Source organism: Amia ocellicauda, chromosome 4 (genome assembly GCF_036373705.1).
Source record: "Amia ocellicauda isolate fAmiCal2 chromosome 4, fAmiCal2.hap1, whole genome shotgun sequence".
Lineage (NCBI taxonomy): Eukaryota > Metazoa > Chordata > Actinopteri > Amiiformes > Amiidae > Amia > Amia ocellicauda.
In genome coordinates this window covers 5,779,160-5,806,481 of record NC_089853.1, presented here as the reverse complement: position 1 = coordinate 5,806,481, position 27,322 = coordinate 5,779,160, and the positions used below count along the sequence as shown (strand labels likewise).

General features: G+C 44.8%; 2 protein-coding genes across 5 annotated transcripts; one reads left to right on the top strand and one right to left on the bottom strand.

Moving 5' to 3' along the window:
- Window positions 1–974: 974 nt before the first annotated feature.
- LOC136747646 (zinc finger protein 862) lies at window positions 975–19,578 on the bottom strand. Of its 4 annotated transcripts, none has more exons than XM_066700645.1 (8): window positions 19,451–19,578; window positions 17,111–17,234; window positions 16,598–16,737; window positions 16,147–16,409; window positions 15,875–15,942; window positions 15,070–15,257; window positions 8,717–9,343; window positions 975–7,458 (listed from the first exon to the last, which is right to left on the bottom strand). In XM_066700645.1, the coding sequence occupies exons 2-8, from the start codon at window positions 17,173–17,175 to the stop codon at window positions 5,297–5,299; spliced, it is 3,513 nt and encodes a 1,170-aa protein (XP_066556742.1). In that variant the 5' UTR covers window positions 17,176–17,234; window positions 19,451–19,578; the 3' UTR covers window positions 975–5,296. The 4 variants fall into 4 exon arrangements, with proteins under 4 accessions (XP_066556742.1, XP_066556743.1, XP_066556745.1 ...); XM_066700646.1 differs by having other exon boundaries at window positions 16,598–16,704; XM_066700648.1 differs by having other exon boundaries at window positions 16,598–16,701.
- Window positions 19,489–27,060, top strand: znf408 (zinc finger protein 408). The gene is made up of 6 exons (XM_066700650.1): window positions 19,489–19,578; window positions 21,473–21,969; window positions 23,151–23,416; window positions 23,894–23,961; window positions 24,191–24,489; window positions 24,745–27,060. Exons 2-6 carry the CDS (start codon window positions 21,912–21,914, stop codon window positions 26,844–26,846), a joined length of 2,793 nt encoding a protein of 930 aa, XP_066556747.1. The 5' UTR covers window positions 19,489–19,578; window positions 21,473–21,911; the 3' UTR covers window positions 26,847–27,060.
- Window positions 27,061–27,322: the final 262 nt, after the last annotated feature.

The window sequence follows — 27,322 nt, the reverse complement described above, 5'->3', positions numbered from 1 at the left end:
AACTATGAGCGCCCAACTCACCTAAAAATGGTGCCACTGGATTGCCAGCAAACCAGACCCCTGAGCCTCTTTTGTGTCCTCCTAACAGAGCTCCCAGACACCTATTGTGTCAGGAAAGAAAATCTGCTTGTAACTAAATCGGGAACGGAGGTATAACAGCACAGAAGCAACCAGGAGTTACTAAACCTGCTCTTGAAAAAAGCCATCGATCTCCCTCCAGGGAATTCTGGGTCGCCGTTCTGTCTTCCTTGTCTAAGATTTCAACCAGGCTTCTGCGTTTCTGGATCACTTCCATGCCGGCATGTTAAACACCTGGTGCTCAAACCAAATCTGCAGCCATTAAATTAAGATCTTTCATACAAATATTGGCAAGAAGTTAATCGCGATCATATTCCAGATCCCAGGAACCGCTTTGAAACGGGAAGGATAAGCTCTGCCCTCCTGCACAACTGACACTGGATACATCCAAGAGCTCAGATCGGCATCGTTGACTGGCCACCCCTGACATCAGTAATCCCTACCACCCTCACCTTGAAATTACTAACAACCGCGCTCTGCTTGGGTTTTGTTTTTTTTGTTCGCCCATAATGTCGCCCCTGAATCGCTGACAGCAGACGAGTCGAAGCTCTGGATCAGAACATCTCGATACCAAGGTGAGGGGAGTTATCATTTTCAAAGAGGCCTTCGACAACACGGACCCAGAGACACACATGAGCAAAAAACAACTTCTGAAAATCACATTTAAGCAATAGAACTTATATAATCAGACAGACTCCAACTATGAACAGATCACAGAAGATTTATAGATCATGGTACGATGTATATCATAATTAAACAATTCTGAGTCACAGCTGTATTTTAAAGTTATCCATGTACTTTGTCCAAAAATGAGAAATCCTCATTTTCACCTGTCATAGTGACAAATTGTGTTCATAAAGACCAAAGAGCTGGAAAAAAAGGCAAAGACACAAAAATTGAATACAAAATGTATCAATTTTTATTACACAATCATTGCTTTAATAGGGATAATATAACAATGTAATTCTGAGTGGGTTTATATTTATATATATAGTTTTATATAGATCTCCAGTGTTAAATGCTTTTTTAACTTTCACACAGGTACTATGATGTATTGCCTGCATCCATATACATATTAATGTGTTCATACAAATAATAGAATAATATTCCTCTTGCCATAGATATAATCAGAGCAAATACTAAGAGTTAGAAATGAAGCTTTAAACATTCACACCAAGCAGTCCGAGAGTCTGAAAAGTGATTGGTTTGCAACGAGCTTAAGAGAGTGTGCTTTCTGTACGTACCCCCCCAAAAAACTGATTACTTCAGTTTGTCTTATTATAATTATCATCATTATTAATATTGATATTATCTAGAGATAATCCTCAATTTGGATCTAGCATTTTGGTGCAACAACAACAAAAGACTTCTGCAATTTCAATTAATCCCCTAAAAAATAAGAAAACAATTAACAAAAATGAAACATTTGAAGGCAGTTTAGAGGAGATCACGGAGATTAAGACTCTTAAGGGACTCGATTGATCACTTTTCCAGCCGAGGCTCGGATTTTGCTCAAGTAATCCGTTTTTTTTATTTATTCATTTTTCTTGCATTATTCAGTTCTTTCACAACAGTCAAGCACACTGGAACGGAAATAAACATCCTAAGTAAGTGCAGCTATAATACAGCGATCGAGAGTGTGCAGGTTGTGTGTCCGACTGGACATGCGGCTTCATAATAAAACGCATAACTATAACAAAGCATTCGTTTAACAATAAGAATACATGTGAGACCGATTCCCCATAAAGATACAACACAAAGGATGCTTTAGATATCTGGATAAGAGCTTATACTGTCACTACATGTCAATACTCAGAACTGTTAGGTTAGTGTAGCTTATAATGCGGACAGTGAGCAGCTGGGGCCACAAGTCGCATTCACAGACCATTTATGAAATTGCACAGAACGCACATCACCCTGAGCAGCACAGCGAAACTCCCGGCCATCGAGGAGTGACTGCCGAATGCTCTGGTGATAGGCTTACATTTAGTTTATTGATCATTAAGAAAACAAAGTGATATCTAAGACAAGCTTTAAATGGTGATACAGCCAATTGTATCAAAAAATGAGCTTATTCAACCCTAAAGCATACCTCACTGTGAGGTAATAGTCCGCCTAGCTATCCATAAGCACACCTGTTTGAGCATGTGAGCGTCACACAACAGAGAAGGTAGTTTCAGGCGTGAGGGTGAAATAATCATGGAAAAATGGTCATATTCAATGCAATTCAGCTGCAATGGTTTTCTTGTGGTTGTTTTCCCATTTTCAGATTGTTTTTATATATGCAGATTTAAGTAATTGAATTTATTCACATGGACAAACAACATGTTTCTGCCAAAAGTATCACAATTACAGTGAATTTTGAGCTTTAAAACTGGGGTTGGCGGTAGGATCAAGCCATAAACAATAGCACAGCCATCCAGCGGTGAAGGGGACTTCCACGCAGGATCAAATAACAGCCAAATAAAGCCCATCTGGACTAACTCTAGGACACTGGCACAGGTATGCTTCTGGATAGACTCTAGGCTCTGCTTCAACATATAGCTTTATTTGTTGGTATTAAAGGCTTCACACTCACACAGATTCTCCCAGTTTCCCACAATTTCAACATAATTTCACCCCAGGCAGACATCGCCACCAGTCTTTAAGAAAACAAACTGGTATTACAATCTTCAAAGGCAATTTAGAAAACAACAAACATTAAAAATGAAACAAATAGCATAACTGTATATATAATATTTATAAATATTTATGCTGTGTATATATTTGTGTATATGTCTCAATTGTTATATCTGAAATTATGCTAGTCATATTTAGATAGGTGATTTAATTTCCTTACACACACTCGCTCATTCTCCATCCAGGAGCTTACTGCATTGGTACTCGAGTTTAAGTGCTTCTAAGATTATGATAACTGCGTACTTAATCAGTTACCTCATAAAGTGATTACAGATTACAAAAATAGCAATTTAAAAAACACTAAGTCCCTCCCCACCCTTAGCTATTCTGGCCTGTTTCCAGTAAACTTTGAAAGTGTGATTTGGCAAGCAAGTCTGGGCTCTGGTAGCAGCCAAGCCAGCAATGCAAAGAGCAGTCAGGTCTATCATTTAATGTCTGTGACCAAGAAGACAGTAGAAAACACACCGAGAGAAAACACGGGCGACAGAATTCACTGTTGGATTTTGCAGGACTGACGTTTCACCTCAGCATAGCGTTACGGGACATCGCACCGCCCCGGTCTTTACTGTGTGCATATCCTGAGGCTCTCAGTCGCACGGCTGTAATTGCCTTCCCTGTGCAAGCATTTCCCTCACTGCTGCAGGTAGCAGTGTTGTTGCTGTGCATGCATTTCAATGTGGCACAGTGACATCTGCTGAAAATGCCCATTAGTGCAGGAGGGGGAGACCAGCAAACAGCTGCTCTCCATGAAATGAAGTAACCGTTTACACATTCAATATAATGGTGAAGAGAATTCCTTTTATTTTCCCCAAACCGTCTCAGTACAAGTGTAGTAATGGGTTACCAAATGTAGCTTATGTAATAATGTCATAAGGGCTAAAGGAAAGGGGTGCACAAGGAAAAGAAGTGTGTATGCTGTATATATGTATATAATTGTATTAGCAGCAAAAATACTGCTAACCACTCAATAAGGCATAAACATTTTTTTAAGCATAAGTGCGAGTTGCTGCTTCTGTATATATTCCCAGTTCAGCCGTGTTAACTCTAAAGTCCTAACCCCTGCAGGTCAAACAGCATAAGTTTGCAAAACAATCTAAAACCTTTTACCAAGATCTGTAGCTGACACCTTGGAAAAGCTTACGAACTGAAACACACCACATATAGACAACAGAGAGTGAATCATAATCGCACGCCCCACGTGGGTAATAGCACCGTACTTTTTCCTTACGTTTGAAGGATTTGGGAACTGGTTGACTGTTAATTGTGTGGCACAACTAAATATGGCTTTTAGAAAATAAAATAAAATGAAAGATGTACCTAGATTTACCCAGCCTTCGAGCTTTCACTGCATGTACAGTCTCGTTTTACAGCTGACATACAGAAGCCACAAACACTGCCGGCACAACAGAGAAACAATCGTGGACGACTAGAAAGAAACGCTTCACCACATGTTCCGAGTCAGTTTTTCTTCATCAGCTCGAGAGTCCATTGCAATCCTATTACAGGAACCACAAGACGTCTGAGCCATTGAACAGGGATGGGGGAAAAAAACGTCCCTGAAAAATTCCACAGAGTAAAGAACACTTTCAATTCAAACCGCCATACATCTTGTGCGCCTGCGTTAACCTGTACTGGTCTCCTTTAGTTCCACACAATTGTCCATGTCCGATTGTGAGTTGCTGAGTTTGATTATGTCTCTCTGAATTAAGCGTTTCAATTTCCAAGGCTTTTAGGCAAAACAAGGAACCATTCAAGAGACACACAAAAGGAAAATTGTATTTGTTTAGCTAGCCTTCTGACCAGGACAGGAAAATGGTTTAATTCATAGACTAAAGTAGTCCTTAACTGTGTGGATTTCCTCCTCCCTAAAAAGTCTCTTTTCTTCTCCCAATAAGTCTGTAATATGGACATGGGGTTCCTTTTGAGCAATTCAACTAAATAAATCCATTTGAGGTGTCTACTAATGTAACGTAGTGCAATTTCTGTTAACCCACAACCAGCAATGGCTATAATGCCTACCCAGTTGAGGTGCTTTGAAGACAGCATCTGCTGAGCCCTGAGGCCGCTGATATTAAACTCCACTGATAAGACTCAACTATTAATGACCAGAGAAGAGCCTTAAACAGACAACGATACCAAAGACACATTCTGTAACCATTAATACCTACTGCTTTAAGAAAACGAGTATAAAATAGCCCACTTAAAATTTGCTCTGGTTCTGCTACAGCTAACCCCTTAGAAAGGCATGACAAAAACCCACACCAGTTTAGAATACATCACATTTTGTTGCTGGATGTATTGAAGGTACGATAAATTGGCTTCTTTTATAATATATACTCTATTAAATTCAGTATATAATTCAAGCTATTATACATTTTAAGTTTCATACATGAAAATAGCACACCTGTCCAGTCCAGCTTAGCAGCAACGCGACTGTCAATTGGTTTCACAATCGCTTGACAATCCTGGCGACTCCTCTCCAGGACTCGGATTTCATGGCTTTTGGAATCGTTCCGCTTGAGCGTGAGCATATGAGAGATCAGATGTCAGGGTAAAACTCGTTGTTTATGTCCATTCCGTGCAGCACTGACTTTTGATCGGTGGTCGACATCCGACTCAACATCTCAGCTGATAGAGTGTAGCTGTTCCCTGATTTTTCCTCAAACCAGCTGTCCAACGGTCTCTTGCCATCAAAGTTCGCTATGGGAGGTCCGTTGACAGCCAGCGTCAACAGGTCGTTCATCTGTTCCAGAGTGAGGCGCGATCGGTTGTTTTTCCGTACTTTTTGCAGGGCAATGCGGCCCTTGTCGCAGCAAGCCGTGGAGGTTGGCAACACTTTGATGATCTGGATAATTCTGTTCAGGAGTGGGAACCTCTGTTTGTATTTACATATATGGCCGATGACCTCTTTCAATCCATTTAGGCTGTAGTAGTCGGCCTTGAGGTCTCTCCATTCGACCACCAAGCTTCCTCGAACATCAACGCCTTCTCGAGACACCTCCCTGGCCACGGATGGAATGGCTTCCAAGTGATCGAAGATGAGCAGTATTTCCTCCTCCCCGTAGGTCATGAGATCATCCGTGTTCCTTGGCCAGGTAGCCAGGTCCAGAACTTGGCAGGCTTTGACGATGGGCTGGCTCCGAGGGTCAAAGCGCTGAGACAGGATCACCTGGGTCTTCTGACAGATCTTTTCCCTGATAGACTGAAACTTTGACTCTGCAACTCGGAGGTTCTTCAGATCCACCCCATTAAAGCTTTCCCTGAAGTTTTCTTCAAACTCCTGCAGGTACTCCCCGGGAGAGTCGGCCAGTCTGCCGATCTCCTGGATGGCGTCTTCAATCTTGCCGTCCACTTGGGAGACTAGGAGGTAATCTCCCTGGAAGACGAAGGCCAAGCGGGAGAGGACCGCGATGATGTCGAGCAAGAAGTAGATGAGCTTGACAGACTGGTAGTCCATAAGGAACTGCAGCAGAGCCAACGCGATGGCAGCGGCATCTGCTCTTTGGGTCTGACTACTGATCTCCTTGAGATGGGCCACCACCTCCAGGTAATCCTTTATCAAAGCATTTAAAACATTTGGTTCCCCAATTATCCACCGGACGGCTCTGATATCGCCAAGGAACTCGGTTTCCTCTGAGAGTGTGGGTGCGGTGGCTCTCAGCTCTGCCATCATACGAGGGGAATAGCGATAAAAGCTGAGCAGCTGTTTCAAGTTGTTCTCCAGGTCCTCCAGGCAGGAGAGCTCCTTTCCACTGATGGCATCCAGGACTTCCAAGTGGGGTCGGTGGATCATGAAAGGAAGACAGAGCACCCAGGGAAGGGTCTTCCTCACAGTGATATAGAGGTTGGCCCTCAATCCGGAGGAGATGTTGGATCCATCGATGCCCAAGCCCACGATCAACACGTCTTGCAGCCTCAACCCCAACACGCCGAAGGCCCTTTCGATGGCTTGCAGGTACCCATCTGTGTTGGCGCAGCTCAGCTCCTGCAGGGAGAGGAACTCGGTGGCGGGGGGGCCGTCGCTGGTGGTGAACTGCACGTACACGGCCACCATGTCGGCCAGCGGGTCGTCGTTCTGACCATCCATGATGATGCTGAGGAAGGGGGACTGCCGGATCCTCTCGATGAGGTCCTCCTTCAGAGCCCGAGCGATGTGGTGGATGAGAATCTGGCAGTCTCCCTCGTTCATGTACTGGTCCACCACCTTCAGCTCGCACTTCTTCAGCAGCTCTGCCAATGGCCGGAAGTCCGAGAAGGGCCTGCCTTCAAGGGCCAGGTGGTAGGCGGCATTGAAGAGCAAGGTCATGTTCCTGCACATCTCCTCAGTCTTCTCCGGGTGCATACGCAGCTTGTACAGCTGCAGGCACTTCTTGTGCAGGTTGCTCTGGCTGTGCAGCTTGATGGTGTGGATCTTGAACTGCTTGGAGCCGATGATGAAGGCCGACGTCCGGGAAGACTGGACGGTGTACTGGCGGCACACGTGACACCACATCTCGTTGAGCGTTGGCGAGTACCGCAGGAACCAGAACTTCTTCAGCCACTCCTGTTTGAACCGGCGGATCCGGCGCCCCGGGCCGCTGGACAGCTTGGAGGACTCGTCCGCAGCCACCATCATATCCGTCGCGATGGACTCATCGGCAGAGTCCACATCCTGGTCATCCTCGTCCATGATGACGGGAATTGGGGTCGTCGCCTCGGAGGCTGCAGCAGGAAAGAAAACAAGCAGACTGTTAGTATTTTTCCCCCCCATAATGCACACTGCTTAGGCCCTAGGTATTTAGGAAAACATCTTGTTGAATAAGATTGCATTTCTAATGGTATTTCTCACACTTTCTTATTCACATTTTGGTCCTCAAAGAAAGTTGTATCACCAAAACCTTAACCGTAACTGAGAAAAGCTGCTATATCCATAAATAAAAGCTCAGGTGGAATAAATGCATGAAGACAGAGACCCTCCAGGATGAAGACAGTGCTCCCCTGTTTTAAAGGAACAAGTATCATTAAATCAAAACCAAATTAAAGGGAAAAGAATGTTATTTTCGAGGTCACACTGTAGCCGACATCAAAATGACGTTACCTCTCATGAAAAACTCACACTAACAAAGTCTAGACCAAGAGATGATGAAACAATGAATAAAAAACAACAACTCCATGCGTGCAGTGTTTTAATGTGACAACATTGCATGATTTATTTGAATATAAAATAGAGACACCAAAATGAGAATGCATTGTGTTACATCTCTTCTTACAACCTTCATCAAAAGGAGATTTCCTTTCTTTCCCTTGAATGAAAATCACAGGTGCACTTTTCAAGATGCATTTCTCAGAAAAGTAAAGACAAAAGATAAAAAGGGAGGTAAGAAAAGCAGAAAGGTCGAGTGAGTTTGCACATCTTCAGGGTCTACAATGCAGTCAGTCCTCAATCCCTTATAACACACAGAGTGAAGTGTCATGACAGCTGAGGAGGAGTCCGCAAATACTCTGTACGCAGAGGAAGGAATAGCTGTCTTTGAGTGTTGTTTTCGGTTGCCCAGTTTATTTGTTTTTCTAAACTTCCACCTCATAGTGAAACCCTAAGACCCGTACAGAGCCTTTTTCAAAAGCTGACAATTGATTTCAAATTAAAATCTATTACTATCATATCACCTTCAATCACCAGGCCAAGGCTCTGGTGTTGGGTCCAGCTGTGATCTGGGTGGGCATAAAACCAAGAACAATCTTAGAATTAACATTGTTGAGTACAGGGATGTAAGGGCCTGTTTATGTTGGCAAGGATTCACCTATGATAAGAGGAGGAACATCTGAAATCGATGATGAATACACATTCTCCAAGCAATGTGGCTAAGACAGCTGCCTTTGGAGCAATTAAACAGAAGAGTCTTAATCTCAAAACTCGATACCCTTGGGTTCCTATCCCACCGGGACCCCTTCCCACACGCCCTACCGATCGTGGACCTACCTCGTAGCTCGTCAAGCGGAGATGGCTCGGGGAGCGAAGGCTGACCCAGAGGTTCGGGCTGCTGTCCAGACCTCAGCCTGTCCAGCTCGGCCTCCAGCTCTCGGATTTTCTTTTTGAGCTTCACACAGTTGGGACAAAAGGAGGTGGAGGGGCTCTCGTTCTCCTGTCCGTCGCAAGACAATCCGGGACTGTGATCTGCTTCCTCTGTCTTCACACAGCGGACGTCCACTTTGTTTTCGGGCTCGTCGCAGCACCCGGCGGAGAACGACTCGGACGTCGCGGCGGGCGGTTTGCGCTCCAGGGTCTGGTAGGCACCGCTCTGGCCGGTGGAGGTCTTGGGCCGGTCGAATAGCTCTGCCGTGCGGTGGGCCCTGGTGGTCCTCATGGGGAAAGTGCTGTTCAGTTGCAGAGGGTTGTCCGAGTTCTTCGATGCTTCCAAAGACGCTTCGAGGACGTCTTTGAAGATGAGGTCGATCCTCTTCTTCTTGGTGTGCGGCTGACAATCGCTGTCCTCGTTCGCTCTCTTGCTGGAGCCTCTGCCCCCCCTGAGCGCTGAGCGGAGAAAAGACCCCTTTGTCTCCTCTTGACTCCCTGGGAGCTCTTCCAATTTTTCTACACTCAACATTCCTGCAACAGAAACAGGCAAAGACTTAACAAACGGGGCACGGTGACCATCACGTTGTATCAGTACTCATAACAAAGAGAGGAATAAAACACTAAATTCAGTCTGGAAACGGCCACGGTATAAAACAAGGTAAACCAGAAAGGGGGGGAAATGGAACACAAGGACTCCCCAGAGCTTTCTCAACATATATAAGATCCTCACGTTGCGCTGTCATAATAGCAATTCTCAAACTGGAGCTGAACACGGGTTTTCTAGAGCACTTAATGACCTTGTAAAAGGCAATCTAAAAATCTGCCTTAAAAGGAAACGGGCTGATGCTACAATTTCAGCTCTTCGCAGCTTTGTGAAAACAACAATTAGGTTTCTAAATAGGTGCAAGGCAAGCATTTTCTGTCCTTTCCAACTAATTAGTGATGCATTCAAAAGTAAATTGACGTTTTAAAGTCAGAAAGGAAATATTATTATATGGGGTAGGTTTGCAGATTTTCGTATATATATAAATGTCATTGAAGAGATGCTACAGTCAGATATACAAAATAGTTCTGTAAAACATCCAAATGGCTTTGTCGTTTTCATTTTATTTTATTGATTGTGTCACCAAATCAGTCTGTTTCATATCTGGGAGACATTTAGCTGAAACTGAAAGCACCCTGCAGGAACAATGTGTATGTGAGCATAAAACAAAAAGTGTTTTTGCTTTTCACACACAGATATTGATAATCAAACAGCATCTTCCAATATTAAACAAAAAGGTTTATCAATCTAGGAATGTGAAAACCTACTTTACTTACCTGAACACACAACCGCAGAGCAGAAAAAAAGATCATTATTGTCAGGAGTTTGTCTTCTTGGGCAGATTTGGCTCATGCCGCTACAAATACAGAATTGTGAACTAACACAGTCCGACAGTCTTCCCTTATGGGCTTGAAATGAAAATGTTCAAAAATATCGATGAAAAATGTGAAGGAAAGACCTCCATAAAATCTGTTCCTTTCACCTCCGAAACAAAAATAAAGTGAACAAATTGGAGTTGTTTAAAAATATCTTTCTTGCTGTGGGAATACGGACAGTAGAAATGCTTTTCCACACACACACACACACACACACACACACACATTTGTTTTTTATTTCCTTTTAATGTAATCCAATTGAAATGGATTCTAAACAGTTCTAAAGAATAAGAACAGAACATTCTTGCGAGAACATTGAAAATCTTTTTAATAAACAAATATGCATAAAACTGCATGTTCTACCCGACTCAAGTTTTCACGTCTGCTATTTGCTGGATTTCTGTTTATTTCTTGTATTTTCACAAGTTTATGTTTTTTCATGTTGTATTTAAGCACACATGGACCACAGCTAAAAGGCTCGGTGATCTGAAACAATGGCACCTCCCACCAACTCACACGCAGCCCATTGAACACAATCATTGATGGTGTCAAACCCCTTTAAATAGAGCAGCATTTATTATTTAACCGTTTCACACCTTATCATCTTGAATCGGTCCTTTTCCAGTTTTCACAGTAATTTTACTGCAGTACGAGCTGAACAACATTCATCCCGTCCCCATGGATAAAGAAAAAAATTATGTGTTCATTTATCTATGTTGGTCAGAGAAAGGCTGCAATTTGGATTTATTTTAATTTGCTTTATGTTCCTTTATTTCTTTGAAGACATATTTCGTGATGGTACAGCGAGGCATTGTGAGAGACATAAAACTCACATTACCCAAATGGGCTGCTCTGTTTTTTTGTTTTTCATCCTTCTCGTTCATGTTTATGTTATAATTCAGAACATCAATAACCCCGAGGCAGCGGAAAGTGTTGTTTCTCCCAAATGCCAGTGGTTGTTTCACAATTTTATTGGAAAGACCGGCCATGCAAAGGAAAAAGAAAGAACGCAGAGAGCAGTTCATTTGGGGGTGGGGGGGAATTCAGCGTTGACTCATTTTTTAATCGTTAGTAAAACCAAACCAAACCTTTTGGTGTGTGAAACACAAAGCATGACGCAGCACATGCGCACGATTCTTCTTTTATTGTCATTAAGGGAATCTGCTGTAAGAGGGGCACGGTTTGGCAGGACACTGCCGGTCTCCTCTGCGTCTGCTCCAGCCTGACATAATTATATTGAAACCATAACAACCACAAAAAAGTTTTAATGTCAATAAGACCAAAACATCTAAACCCACTGGCACATGTCAAGGTACACACCTGCAGGCTAACCACACAGTTTCTTACTGCCAGAGGCCACTTTCTACTACTTATGACTATAACATGACATCTGTGATTCCCAGGTAGGTGAAAGTCTAGATTTAATCCATGCCGATGAACATTAACGATTTACAACAGTTTAACACGGCACAGCACCTGACAAACATCTCCGCTCTCTGCGCTGAGCTTCATGCCCAGAGCTCATGACACAGGGCTGCTAAGATCACTGCTCAAGAGTTCAGGGCTGACCGCCTTCCCGGCCCTTCGCCCACAATCTCAACTGCAGGCTTCTCTGACGTCCGGCCAACTGACATCTCTGGAGGGGAATAATGTACAAAAGTATATTGATATAATACATTATAAAAAATAAAATAAATGATTTTATAGTATTGGAACAGATCATGCAAATGTTTCTTCAATTGAAATGATTCGATTATAAAATCGGTTCATGCATTATGTTTCCATATTAGTGTGCCCTTTATAACAGTACCAGTATTCAGTATGTATGAGGAAAAAATAAAATCCTGACTCTCAGCATCACTTTAACTAAATCTTTAAGCAGTGTTTCCCAGCCAGTGTGCCATCAGGGGCGACGGGATTATTGAAAAGTCACACGAGAGAAAAATAATCAATCAGTCTAAAAATGCTTGTGTAAATAAACATGATCACAGGAAAATTAAACTCTTCACTCCACGCCAGGATAATAATCAGATCACAAAAATTGATTTTAGCGACTAAATTTAGTTAATTAAATTCACCAAAATAATGCTCTCCACATAAATGTAACAGGCCATGTCTACTGTCCTCTGCTTCCCAAAATAAAACTCAGTTTGGTCAAATTGTCTAATTTCATATCGCCCACACTTTTCATATGGCCAAGTCTTCAGTTAATGAAGATATGGAAATGTATTTCCCCGACACACGATTCCTGTTCTCGTATCTTTTTGCTGCCCTGGGATATTGCACTGCAGTGCAGAGAGGAGAAAATCTGAACTGTATTACATTATCCGACACAAGCCCGGAAAATTTAATTAAATAAAGACAAATATCTCTACCAGGACAACATCATTCTGAACAGCAGGACAGGCTTTTCTCACACTGAAGTGAGTTTATAACGAGGGGTGCACAGGAAGGCGTCAGGGCACAATCTAATACTCAGGAGGTAGAAAAGGTTGAGAAACACTGTCTTAAAGGCCGTCAGGAAGTCAACACAAACACCAAACACACACATTTCTGTCTCAGTGGAACTGCGGGTTGATGCAGACCTGGGGAGGCTGTGACCTAGAAGCCTCTATTTATTTGGAGTGGGGTTTTATGGTTTTGTTAATGACTGAATAGAATAATTAAGCTGAATTGGACTGGATCTTACCTGAAGGATTTTGTAAATGACGAAATTCACACTGGTTAAATCAGTTCCTAGTGATCATCTTCCCAGTGTAGCATCGCTGACAAACATCTCCGGCAGATAAAATAACATAACAAAACAAAACAAAAAAACACACGACGGCTTGGCACAATATAGTTCAAACGCTTCGTGTGGGAGAGATCCCACTCCATACCGCGTGGGAGACTTGAGGGACCAATACATGATGTTAATATTCAGTTAGAGGCAAAGGAATCAAGGACAGAACGGAAAACCGATGCAGTCATCCTTCCTGCATTGTTTCTTTTGTTCACATTCACAGCTGCTCCCATGGCCTCGACGCAGATTTTCAACAGCCAGTTTCACTCGGCCGTCTTCAGGTCAAGGAAACAAGCCGAACGCTTCTCCATCACAACGTTCAGGTCTGACAGTCTGTCACTTTTCTTTGCAGTCAGCAGCGAGAGCAAGTCTAATGCTTATCCACTAGAACAGATCCCATCAGCAGCCTGCTTTGTGTTCAGCTGGTCCTGCTGTGGTTCAAGGGAAGGGTTGGTTGCAGGGTCTTTTCACTCTGTTGCGACGCTTGATCACGACAGGAACCCATCGTGCCAAGTGAAGAGAAACCAGAAGGCAGGCTGGATTGAGTGCATCCGATTGGCCCTTTGGCCAAGAGAACGGTCAGTCCATCCTGTGTGTGTGTTTCCACCACAAAGACCTTCCAAAAACAGTCGTTGTTTCAATCAAATAAATAAGGAAATGCAAATCTCTCACCGGACAAAACAAAAGGAAGAAAGTGAGTCCATTTCTTCTTATTTGTCTGTTCTGAGGCGAAGCTGCAGGGAAAGCTTTACACTGTGTTTATGTGAGCCCCCCCACTTCGCATATCACTCGGGCTGAAGAGAAACTATTGACAAACACTCCTTCACATTTAATGGGGCATAAAGCTTCGGTTTGGCAACAAACACAGCCACTTAATGCACCTCCTCGCTGCTGTTGACACCTGTGACACAGCGGGGGGGGCTAGGCATAAATCACTGCCGCCCTGGACAGAGATGGCCTGGGGGGCCTGCGGAGTTGATACAGCACTCTCCGAGAGAGATGCTTCAATACAGGGAAAACAACACGAGAAGAGCACTGGCAAAAAAATAAATACGGCACTGAATATAAATGATCATAATTGGAAAAAAAATTAAATATGGTAAGATTGACACTATAATATATTATTTGAATTAATAGTCCAGTGTATATATAATTTATACCCATTACACATGATACATATGTAGTACAAAGCAAGCGGCTTTTCTGCACAACACTCATTTTGCTGGCTGCCAATTCCCTTTTGTTACTCTGCAGCCTGCGAATACCAAGAACAAATGGGTTTTAGGAAAGAAAAACACTTGACGTTGACACTTGATGAAGACAAATGATGATGCAAACCATCTGAGCAACGCTTTCTTTTGAGATACCAACTGTCCCCTGCTTGTGTTAGTTTACATCATGCCAAAATACTTTTAACAACACAATATAGTTGAACAGGAAGTATCTCTGGCTGTTGCATGGACTCCCATCAACGTATTTATAATACATGAATGCAGACATACATAAAAGGAAGGAATCGCATTAGACACAGGTGAGCTGGTGACTTCTAGCACAGACACAACACTGCTGTGGATCAGAAAAATAATAATGATGATCATAATAATAATTAAAGAGAATGTACATTTTTAAGGGCTAAACGGCTGTGTCTGTTCTAGAGGTCCCCAGGTCACTTCCTACGATGCCTTCACTACTTTCAGGAAGAGCACATTTCAATTGCCTCCAGAACGACAGGTAGCATGTTCACATTTACAAATTGTTTAAAAACAAACAAAAAACAAATCCGAATCAAATCCAAACACTCTGGAATCCTGACATCTGGAAGTCATCAAAAGTTGATCATCTTATATCGATATATTTATATGAACCCTGGAGGATTAAATAAGGCTGTTGCAAGTACAGGACAGGAAAGCACCACCTGTGAATTTGCAGGATGCAAGAACAACATATAGGATCTTTGAGGAGAAGAAGAAGGAAAAGAAAAGAATCAGAAGGGACAGAGAGGTAATGAAGTGAGAGAAGGAGCAACCAACGATGCCAACCCAAACGAAGAGCTCACCTGAGGCCAGGTTCCGGTCGATGCTCTCCTGGGACATGCTGTGCAGCCTCCTCATGTACTCAGCGCTGTACCACACGCGGAGGCGCTCCCCGGTGGCGATGTCCCGGCAGGCACGGAAATAGATCTTCTCGCTGTGTTGGAAGGCCATCAGGTTCTGTTCGTTCTCCTCCCGGGAAATCAGCACGTACCTTGCAGCGGCGGGGAGAGAGAGAGGGAAAGAGCTCTGTGAACAAAAGGTGTCATTTTAATTCAGTTCCTGCCCTCCTGTGATGAAGACTACCCATCTGAGCCCCATGGATGGTTTAGCACATTGACCCCCTCGGATGGCACCTGGTTAACTGCGGGGCCAATGAGGACGCTGGCTGGTTTGTTTTATAACCTGCCACTGAGATGATCAACTCTCACTCTATGAATTTGCTTAATGGTTAATAAATGTGCGTCATGCAGCGCCCCTCGTTAAACGCCGCTGAGGAGTTTTCTCGACTTACTCAGCAGGTAACTTCATGTGAAACCATTTTAATTCTGTCATAGTTTCAGGAATATTTTGTGCAATTTTCATTTAATGCTCATGTCTATTCTGTAAATTATTCACGAGCAGTTCCTGGGGAAGGCATTAAAAATGTAACGGCTCCACTGCATTCATTTTCACCATACTCAAATACTGGAGCTGGAATGATGCAGTAGTGTAAGTTTAATGCATCCTATTGCATCCCATCTGCATCTTATTCCTCGCTGTAAAAAAAAACCAAAATGATGCAGCATTTCACTCTCCATCTACAATCCACAAACTGTACATGACAAATACCTCATCCAGTTTGCTTTTGTTTCATCGGTGCCGTCGATGGACTTGTATTGGTTGTTCTTGTCAACAATCTGCAGAAAAACAAGACACAAATGTAGAAACCTGAGCAAAAGGTGCAAGATAAAATCCACAAACAAACCACATCTGCGTATCATGGATAAGATATGAAAAAGGTACAAAACGGAAATCCGTCTGCAGATAAAAACCCAGTACAGAATCACAGCTTCAGCAGAAACATTAAGACTACATAGACAGAGCTATCAAACTTCTCTTACCATCCAGGAGAAAAAGCCAGACGACTTGTCCTGCGAGACGACCTCGCCCTCATACGGGCCGAACAGCACCCCTCTCCGGATGACTCTGTCCACGCAGCACACGTCCGTCTCCCCCCCCGGCTCCTGCACAATCTTGATCCCCAGGGGTAGGGTGAGAGACGCTCGATTGGGGACGCCCACAGCCACGGGGGTGTCGGGCGCGAAGACAGGAGGGCCGTGGGCCGGGCACTCCTCCACAAAGTACTCCTTACACTCTTCACAGACTGCAAGATAAAGCAAAACACAAAGGGTGCATGTCCGGTCACTCTGGTCGCTGATTATTATCATAATCGTAATGAGAGGGTTTGGGACATGATGCCACGATATTAATAGTCATGGGATGCAGTTGGGAGATCGGAATTGATTGGAGGTGAAAATGCCCTTATTTAAACGCAGTGAAAGAGACACTTACACCAGAAATCGACTTGCTGGTAGGTTTTCGCCAGGCAGCGCTCGTGTTTCACTTTCAGCTTCTTTTTTGGTTCTTCTGATGGATGGTGGTCCTCTTCTTTTATTCTGCTGTGATCAAGCACAGGAACGAGGCTTTTGAGTCTAGATTTATTTATTTTTTGGGGGGGAGTACAATGAAATGAAAAAACGATTTAAATTATATCTGAGATGAACGGAAGACGCTGTATTGACGTTGTAGTAATTGATTGTTATACACACATCAACTGGACAAAATAGCTCCAGAAAAAGAAATAATTTGCTAAAAATAATTGAAAATGACAGACAAAACACAAGTCTCCAATTATGTCACCATCCTAAATGGGTTTCTGACACAGCTTAGAATCTCAGGATTGGATTATGAAATGCAAAAAGAACAACTAACAAAAAATAAACAAGAATGACAAAACTGAAATTAAGAAAGCATACAACAATTTGAGAATGAACAAACACAGCCCCCCGGCCTTTGGTACTTTACCTCTTGCTGCAGTTGGGCTCATCTATAGGGGCCGACTCTTTGTGGGAAGCAGTGGCCTCTGCCATCGCTGGGCTCTCGGAGCAGGGCGACCTGTGACTCCCAGCAAAGTCTGATTATGCCAGGGCTGGAGACGGAGACAGACACGGGACAAGCTGACTCACATACTAAGAAAAATCTCCTCTGCAAAGGTTTAGCAAATAAAGCCAAACCGAGATGTTAACATCAACCTCCATAATCAAGAAATGTAATGTAATGAAACCGAATAGCGATTCCTGAAATATTTAAACCACACAACGGACAACTTGGGCATTGTGCAGCCCTGGAAAACAGCGGATTGTAAATGTGGAAAAGGATTTAGGGATGCTCAACAATGCTGACACACTTGTAGAGGAACATTAAAATGCCTCAATGACAAACACTAAAATCAATGCAATTATTACAACAATATTATTATTATTAATAATAATAATAATAATAATAATAATAATAATAATAATAATAATAATAATAATAATAATAATAATAATAATAAAACTATTTCTCAGTACAGTAAAAACTACCCCTGCAGACTGCACCTGCAAACACGCAATCCATCACCTTTGCAACCTTCACATTTTTATTACCAGTAATACTTCAGTAATAGAGAGCGCGGGAATGTGTTTACCTAGTTCTAGAACATGTTCATTATTCATGGGTACAATCTTTCACATCATTGACTGCGGTTAGCTGGAGTGTAGAGGAATTGCGACAGAATTCAGGATTCTGCCAAAAAGAACGAGCGTGGAATCGGTTGGTACACGTGATTGCCCAGGAATAATAAAGTCAAAACCAGCAGCACAATTGATTTGCGAACATCTGTGATCATTTAATAAAGTCACTGAAATGGGTGCTGCCACGATGTGAACAACACAACACCCTTGAAGGCGGCGCTGTGAATGGACAGTGCCCTCGACTTGTGCGGGAACAGAAACAGCCATAGGGTTTTAAACTGATGCGTTATTGGACTGGAGACATTAGAAGCGGTTCTTCTAGGTACTGAATTATGCTAGTTGTAATAAAACAAGTTCACTTTTTTGTTTATTATTATTATTATTATTGTTTGATAGTATTATTAATAATAGCAACCCCCTGCTCAAGCTGTTCAGCATCATTCCCTCAGTCAAAGATGTCTGTACACACACTGAACAGCTGCTGGAGCCTCGTATGGCATCAATTAAAATCGCCACAATAAAGCTGTTGAGCAGTCGCACGTCAGGGGTAAAATCACCAAAATGGCATGCCGTTGTGTGCTGGGGTTACTTTTTGTTATTTGCGTGGATGTTGTTCGTAAGTGGGAAAGAGTGAAATACATCAGAAATGTCCCTGTCTGGAGATGGGAAAAACATATTGTAATGTCTATGGATATCTTCCAGATTATCTATCGACTAACAGGATCTGGCACAGCGACCAGGAGATAAATTAAAATAAAAACATAGTCACTTAAAGGTGTGTTTACCTACAACAACACAAATGCATTGTTTCATGTCGCAGTTTTAATGTAATTGATGGTACATTTTGTTATCAGCCGAGGCGCTGGCAATGAAGAAAAGTACGGTATTCGTCTGCGTTTTTCTCTCGGAAAAGGTCGGTGGAAACAGATCAAAAATGACAACGTACAAAAAGAGAGATTATCTTAGCAGAGAAACGAGACCCTACACAACTTCGTCGCTGTGTCGTTCCTGGAAGAAGTCTGGGGGGGTCGGACCTGGCCGGGGCGCAGAAACCTGCCCAGTCGCGCAAAACTGCGCATCTGCCAAACCAAGAGCAGGCACTGCCAGGTAACATTATAAAACAAGACCGTGTCGTGTATAGCGCACAGCTGGTAGAGAAATTAGCGATTTCGTGCTTTTCCACAGTAACAACGGTCAATGGGGGGCTTTTGTACAGCACACCTCCACCTTTCCAAGCAGCTGCTCCACATCCAGACTCCGCCCGGCGCCGTCACTGCGCCCCCTCTCCAAAATGTCTCTCTCGCCAAACCGCGGTGCTGATTGGCTACCGGTGACGTCGATCAAAAGGAAAAAAAAGGGCTACAGTGTAACCAAAAAAAAAAAAAAACTGCAACAACAACAGGGGCGATCAGGTCCCTTTAAATAAACTCACCTACCTGCAAAGTTTGTGTTGCAATAATACCAGACACACGTACCAAAGACCGCAGCGACCCCCCGACTGCCTGCGAGTCTCCCGGCTGTGCGAGATCCAGATCTGTCCCCGATCCCCGTCTGCAGGCACTTGGCAATGTGCCTGGTTCTTTCAGAAGCCATTTTCATTGGCCACATTGGCTACTAAAGAGCGACTCACCTTCCCCACGATCCGCAGCCCTCCGCGGGTCCCGTCTGCGCCCCCTTTGCGCCCCGATCCCGAGTGTCCCCGCCGCGCCGCCCCCCAGGACGCGCCGGCTGCGCTCTGATTCACTAGTCCCAGGCGAGGTAAAGTTTCGATCTGAAATAATTTCAGCGAGTCAGCTGCTTCTCTTAGCTTGGACCACCATCTTTTTATTACAGGAAATGACATGGAAAACGGAAGAAAGCAACTTGAGGCCAGACAGGGACCCCCCAAATCAAAGACGCGAACAAAACTATGTGTTTTTAAGAAAGTTTGGCTGCAGGAGAACTTACCTGTGATCCGCCCGCTGCCTACAGATCTGCAGCGTGAGATTGGAGAGCAAGATCTTTGGAAATCAGCTCTGGCTTCTCGCAGACTAGAGGTTGTCAGGAAACATACACTGTTCTTGAAACTTTGTAAAATCCAATCTGTAGGTTTTTATCTGACTTTATTGCATGCAGTTGCACTGGAGTTAACTGCATTGCTGGGTATTTTGCTTGGTTGCAGTTAAAGGCAGGTGTAACAACTGACTCCTCTGGTCTTTGCAAATAATGTACCTTATTATTATTATACCTGTTCAAATAATGATGAGGTCATTCATTGACGTCCAACGTTATAATACCCTACTATAATCTCACAATGGTCATGTTTGAATGTATTTTTGGCACCATAGAGAATTTTAGATATCTTAAAGAGGATTTTGTCCGTTCAAATTGTAATTAACTATTGATTTACATTAATTCGCGTTGCAAGCCGTCTCTCATATACAAATGATCAATGTCGACATGAGACATCAAAAACACTCCTTAAGTGTGACCTTGCTGTACAGTGACTGCAGCTACACCTACACCGAATCCCCTGACATTCATTTTTTTTTCAAGGATGCGGTTCACATTAGAGTCAATATTTCTTTATACTTTACCATGCCTGAACAAACCAGATTTGTGCAGGCTAACAATCCGGTATTTAGAAAAATATATAGTTGTGCACATTGCAGGGGGGCGTCATATCCAGTGAATCCCCCAACTATGTACCTAAAACTAAACTGTATACTTTTTCTTCATATTTACTATATACTTGTATAATCCGCTACACTCTGGTGATTGATTATGGATTTATATTTCTGTTGCATGTGGCATAACATTATATGATGAGTAATGGGTGGAGATACATTTCCCCTTCAGCTCGTCACCCCACTGCGGTATTTCACACCAACCGCGCAAATCATCAGGATTCATTTTCAATGGTCAGTTCAATGGTAATCCAGTAGCAGAACGATTGTAGCCACGACATCCAATGACATTTAAAGCGTGCGTTTTTTTAATCTTTAATGAACTCAGGTGATACAAAGAGAGTGGTATGTGTGTAAAAATCAAAAGAGGGTGGGGAAATGGTAGTGCAATCTGTATTAGTTAATACAGGGATCATCAAACACACGTTTCACTGTTAAACGCAATCCTTTGCATTGTGCTGTCTCCTGAAAATAAAATGCAATGCTAGTGAGCTGGCTAGCAATCAAAATGATTATTATAATTATGATTATCGACCACAAAACCTATTTTAAGCAGTGTTGTTCTCTCTACACCCTACTGAATATAAAGAGTATAGGATGAGAAGTACTGTTTTCATGCTCTTCTTAAAACCGCACTGATTGATAGTTATTTTATTGTAAAGAAACATTACTACCATGCGGTATTATATAGGTTTTCTTTATTAATAAAAAGGTCATTACTTTTCACTGGTTGCGAGATTCGTAAATACGATATTTAAACCACTTCCGCTTGAATGTTACGATTGAGTAATGTATCAAGTTATTCTGCAACTAATGTCTATCGGTGCATGTGATATAGCGTCCGTGTAGTAACTACAGTATATCTTCTCAGTTCCAACGTTTTATTATGCATCTAAGACATACTCCAGAGCAGTTGTGATAATAATACAAACGCGTGTGCTTTCTTTCTGTGTCTTTGCTGGGTTTACATGTGATTTGTTTTGTAGTCCGCGATTGCAGCCCGGCTGCGGCGAGCCTCCCGCTGGTGCACCAGACCGGAAGTGTTTCCCCGGGGCCTTTGAATCGGCAGCTACAGTTTCCGGTTGGTGTCCATGTTGGCTGGAGAGTGAAGATTTTCCCGGAGTTTAAGGTTGAAAACGGATAAGACGAGCAAGAAAAAGCTGTGGCCAAGACCTGGGCGAAATCTAACCCTGGGTTACGTCAGCATTTACACGAGCTGTGATTATTATTGTAGCCTGATATGTAGTAACACGGAAAACAATTAATGTTCAGATTGTTTCCTGTTCTGTAGGGCCGTATTTTGGCATCTGTTTTGTTATTAGTATCTGAGCGGTTTATTATTTAACAGGGGGAGCTTATATTGTGATTTCCCAATGTCTAAATGTCAGACTGAACCCGTGACAAGCGATGCTTCAGTAATTAAACATGTTACGACAGAAAGAAACTCCGTGCACTTTTAAATTGGACACTCTGAACACGGCGAGTAAGTACTGTTTTATTTCCGAGATTGATTGATTGATTGATTGAATGAAATCATTGCTGCAGTTTTGTGCATTGTCGTCCTTTCACAGAAAACTGCTGCCTGAATATACAGTGACAGTGTGTGATTGTTGTCTTTTTCCTGGTAGTTCATGTAGGAGCTGCCACACACTGTTATAAAACTGCACATGTCTTTGAAAGCATAATGAAACCTCCAACTGACAGTTAATGTTGACTCACTGAAATACAATTCGTCCCAAATAAGCCTCTTGCACTCGATACGCATGCGTAGAGTCGAGGTAGCCCACATTTTCAGGACAAAGTTTATTTAATTAGTCGAGCACTATACCAGTGGTTCCCAAACCGGTCCTGGGGAACCCCCTACCCTGCTGGTTTTTGTTCCAGCCGAGCTCTCAATTACTTAATTGAACCCTTAATTAAACTAATAATTTCCTAAATCGGAGCCTTTTCATTATTTTAAACAGTAGGGGTTTTAACTTAAGTATAGAATTATATTGAAAAACATATTAAAGAAACAACTATTTTCTTACACAATTTAAAAAGTAAAATCTAAGCAGATTGCAGACCAGTCAGGGTGCCCACGCTGACCCCTGTCCACTGCCGAAAGCACCTACAATGGGCACGTGAACATCAGAACTGGACCACGGAGCAATGGAAGAAGGTGGCCTGGTCTGATGAATCACGAGTTCAAGGTGTTGACTTGGCCTCCAAATTCCCCAGATCTCAATCCAATCGAGCATCTGTGGGATGTGCTGGACAAACAAGTCCGATCCATGGAGGCCCCACCTCGCAACTTACAGCACTTAAAGGATCTGCTGCTAACGTCTTGGTGCCAGATACCACAGCACACCTTCAGAGGTCTAGTGGAGTCCATGCCTCAACGGGTCAGGGCTGTTTTGGCGGCAAAAGGGGGACCTACACAATATTAGGCAGGTGGTCATAATGTTATGGCTGATCGGTGTATATATTAGATAGATGCACAATATGTGGTAATATCTAACAATAAAACACATTATTTTGTTACAGACCCCAAACACCTGTACATATCTGTGAAAACATTTAAGTTGTATGTCCGCTTAATGCCCAGGCTGACCCTAGAAGAGGACAAGATGAATGTATGTCCATCGGAGTTGAGTTGCAGCTCTACTCATGTAACCTGTTCAGTTGTAGATGATGCAGGCTGTGGAGAGGAGGCTGTGGGGAAAAGCACGGCTCACAGCTGCCTGCAGCCCATCAGCGATTCGGACCCTGGACCCCAGTCCCCCTGCAGGCTCCTGCACAGCCTGCCCCTTGGCCTGGCGGTGGGACCATCCCTGGTGCAAGACAGGCACATGGGGATCTGGTGTGTGGGTCAGGCCTTGCAAAAGGGAACCATCTTCAGACCCCTGGAGAAGCAGGCCAGGAGCAACGACGACCAAGTGAGCAAAGAGGTAGGCCAGGTCCACATCAAGAGTATGATCGTTTTGTTTTGTTTTTAAACCAGTTTATGTAATCTATTTCATAGGTCTTGGCTGGCCAGACAGTAACTAATGCTTTATGTTAAAACCCTACTACTTTATCTTCCATGTAAAACTCAAATGTGTCCTAAAATAGTTGTATACATTACAAAATGCATAGGTTTTAAATAGTGTAAAGCAGCATAGGTTTAAAAAAAAAAAAGATTTAGTTGCCTGCTGGATCAATAATCAACCTTTGGACAAGAGTTTGAGACTCTGATCTATTGATCTATTTTTCACTTTTGTAATCTGGTTGAACTCCAGGTGTAACAGGCAGAATGTCCAGCAGGTGGGGGTAGAGCGATCGTCCTCAGATAATACTGTGAAGATGTCCACTCACCCCTGTGGACAGGGCTTGATGTGATCAGGTTGGATACAAGGTTCATAGTCCCCTTTGCTGTTTGTTTGCAGGGAGTTGGGCAGAAGGCCGAGGGGGCTGTGGCCAGCGTGCCTCTAGAGGAGGCGGGTCACTGGATGAGGTAAGGCTGAATCGGGGGAATCGAAGGCACCAGAATACGAATTGACCTTTGACGCTGTAGCTTAGTTAACCATTTAACTGCCTCTGAAGACGAGTCATTTGGCATGGCAGGTTTGTTGCTCTGTGTCAATCAGGTGCCAAGAGGGGACCTAGAGACGGATTATTATTATACTCTGCTATACAGAAGGTAATCTCCCGTCACACACATCCTTGTCCTCTTGTCCTCCAAGGTTCACCTGTGAAGCCAGAAATGCAGAGGAGCAGAACGTGCGTGTGGTCCGGGCCCGGGGGGGGGAGCTGTGCCTCAATGTGCTCAAGGACATCAGGCCGGGAATGGAGCTCCTCCTTCACCGGGAAGAGCAGCGAGAGGAGGCAGCCGAGGGAGACGACAGACAGCGCGGCATGCAGGCGGTGGCCGTGCCAGGGCAGGACATGTGCCGTGAAGAGGGCCCAGCTGGTAGCAACAACACGACCCCAACACAGGGGGAAACGGTCCGACCCGAGGAGGTGAAGGCGCAGCCCCGCCCAGGTGACTACATGGCTAGAGAGACTGTGCCCACTGTGCACAGGGCCCTGCCTTTTCTGTCACCTGCCTTCCAAGGCTGCACTTCATTCCTCCCCACGCAAGGTGGTCACGAAGTCAAACCACTTATCTCCTGATAATACGGCATAATATTAAAGTGGAAATGTTGAAAATATGATGTGCCATCTCCCAAGTTGCTGGAGAACCTCTCGCTATATTGCATCTTTAATTCTTGGCCTACTCTTTTCTCTTCTTGCACAGCTCTAGAAGGAAATGGCAAAGAGGGTTTTTCAGAAGCACAAGAATCGAATGCAGGTCCCCCAGAGACCCTTGCAGCCCCCGACCCATTCAAGCAGGAGTCTCGGGTGGCAGCAGCAGACATAAAACGGCCCCAGCGACTTCAGCGCAAAAGAAGGAAATCTCAAATCCCTACAGACAGCAGGAGAGACCTGAGCGATGGGGTGCGTGGCGGTGCCAGAGAAACAGACTACCGGGAGGACGTTGACAACAACTCTCCACAAACAAACAGCAACGCAAAGGGTTCGTCTGATGGACCTTCGATAGGGACAGGGGACGAGAGTCAGGATTCCCACGTGAAGAGCAGAGAGGAGTGTGGCCGCAAGGAAGACGATGGCAAAGGGGAGCTTGGGGCCGGCAGCTCCAGAGTCAGCCTACGCCTGGCTGCCAAACCTCGGAAAGTGCACGCCCTTGTCAGCAGGATTCAGAAGCGTCTGCACGAGCGCAAGATGAGGGTGCTGGAGCAGCAGGGGAGGGAGAAGACCCCGTCCGGGCGGGAGAGGGAGGACGCCCCGGTGAGCGATGCCAGGAATGAGCCAGAAAAACCAGAGCAGGGCCGAGCAGGTGAGCGGGAGCCCCGTGACCCCACTGAGGAAGAAGATGCTGACCTTGCGGAGAGCTCTGCCACTCCCGAGGACGAGAAGAGTGATTTGAGACACAGTGAGAGTCCATACGCCAGCTATATCGCCGACAGGAAGAGGAAGTACCGCTGTGATGAGTGTGACAAAAGCTTCTTTCAGCTGTGCCACCTGAAGAAGCACAAGTTCACACATCGGGACTACAAGCCCTATCTGTGCACCGAGTGCGGCAAGAGCTACAGCTCCCAGGAGAGCTTCCGGGCCCACATCCTGCAGCACCGAGGAGAGCGGCCCTTCAAGTGCCAGCACTGCGACAAGAGTTACGGCCTGAAGCGGGACCTGAAGGAGCACGAGATCCTGCACACGGGGGAGCGCCCGTACGTGTGCGACATCTGCGGCAAGACCTTTGCCCGCCGGCCCTCCCTGCGCATCCACAAGGACATCCACCGCATGAAAGAGCTCAACGTCAAGGCCTCCAAGGCCTGCAGGTGCACTGTGTGCAACAAGGAGCTGGCCAACTCCGGCTCGCTGAAGAACCACATGCGGCTGCATACTGGCGAGAGGCCCTTCCCCTGCCCCCACTGCGGCAAGACCTTCCGGCAGAGAGGCAACCTGCTGGGCCACCTCCGCATCCACACGGGCGAGAAGCCCTACAAGTGTGACTACTGTGAGCAGTACTTCTCGCAGATCCCAGAGCTCAGGAGGCACCTCATCTCCCACACGGGGGAGGGCTACCTGTGCCCCATCTGCGGCAAGGCCCTGCGCGACCCCCACACCCTGCGGGCCCATGAGCGCCTGCATTCAGGGGAGAGGCCGTACAAGTGCGACCAGTGCGGCAAGGCCTACACCCTGGCCACCAAGCTGCGGCGCCACCAGAAGAGCCACCTGGAAGAAAAGCCCTACAAGTGCCAGACGTGCGGGGCGGGCTACACCCTGATGCAGAGCCTGGTCCGCCACCAGCTGTCCCACAAAAGGAAAGAGGACAAGATTGCCGGGGAGCTGGCGGAGGCTCTAGCGGCGCTGGAGTCCGATCACTCGGCCCCTCTGAAGGGCAGGCCCAAGAAGGGCACCAAGAGGCCCAACAGGGGGCCAGACGCTGACCATAAGGACAGCGCCGCCCCACCCGAGGAGCAGTCCGTAGTGTACGTGCACGCCATCGAGGCTGTGGCGATGGGGACCGGCGCTGACGAGAGACAGGTGGTGATCAGTGCCGCTGCCCCGTTCCAGAACAGCGTGGCGTTCGGAGCCGAGCACGTCCTCCACGGGGCGGTGGGCTCCTCGGACGAGCTGGCCCGGACCGCGCACGGCCAGCCCGGGGGCCACATCCAGCTGAACGAGGAGATCATCGAGATCATCATCCAAGACACGCACGACTCCAAGTGCATCATCGTGGCGGAGGAGAAGTCGCACGGCAGCGTGGTGATCCTTCAGGAGGACGAGGGGCTGAGCTCGGTGGCAGAGACTGTGGAGATCGAGACGGGAACGTGAGCGGGGTCTAGGATGTCGGCATTTGTATTAAAAGTCTATTTTCTTCCACTGGTGTCTTTTATTTTTAGTGTGTATATTTTGATTACACGCAGACCTGTGTTCTTCTGTGTGTTTTGATGGTTTATGGCTCGATTTCAAATCAGAACTATATTTAATTTAAAAATGTTTGACTGTCTGGAAAGGTATGTTTCTTAATAAACCTATTTCAACACCAGTTTGTGTAAATCGACGCTTGCTCCTCCGATTTATTTTTCTTTCATCGGACTAATTGTTTGTTCTTAAAATGATGCAATCTGATCGTAGTGATAGCTAATAAAATGTAGTCCATTTTCAGAGCAGAACCCCAATTTCACTGATCTGTTGTTTTTAGTGGAGTGACAGTATCAACAGAACTGAGGATTTCTACAAATATTTACACACCTGCGAAGTGAACCTTGTCTCTGGTGATAATCGGTGCACTAAATGTTCTTTCTGAG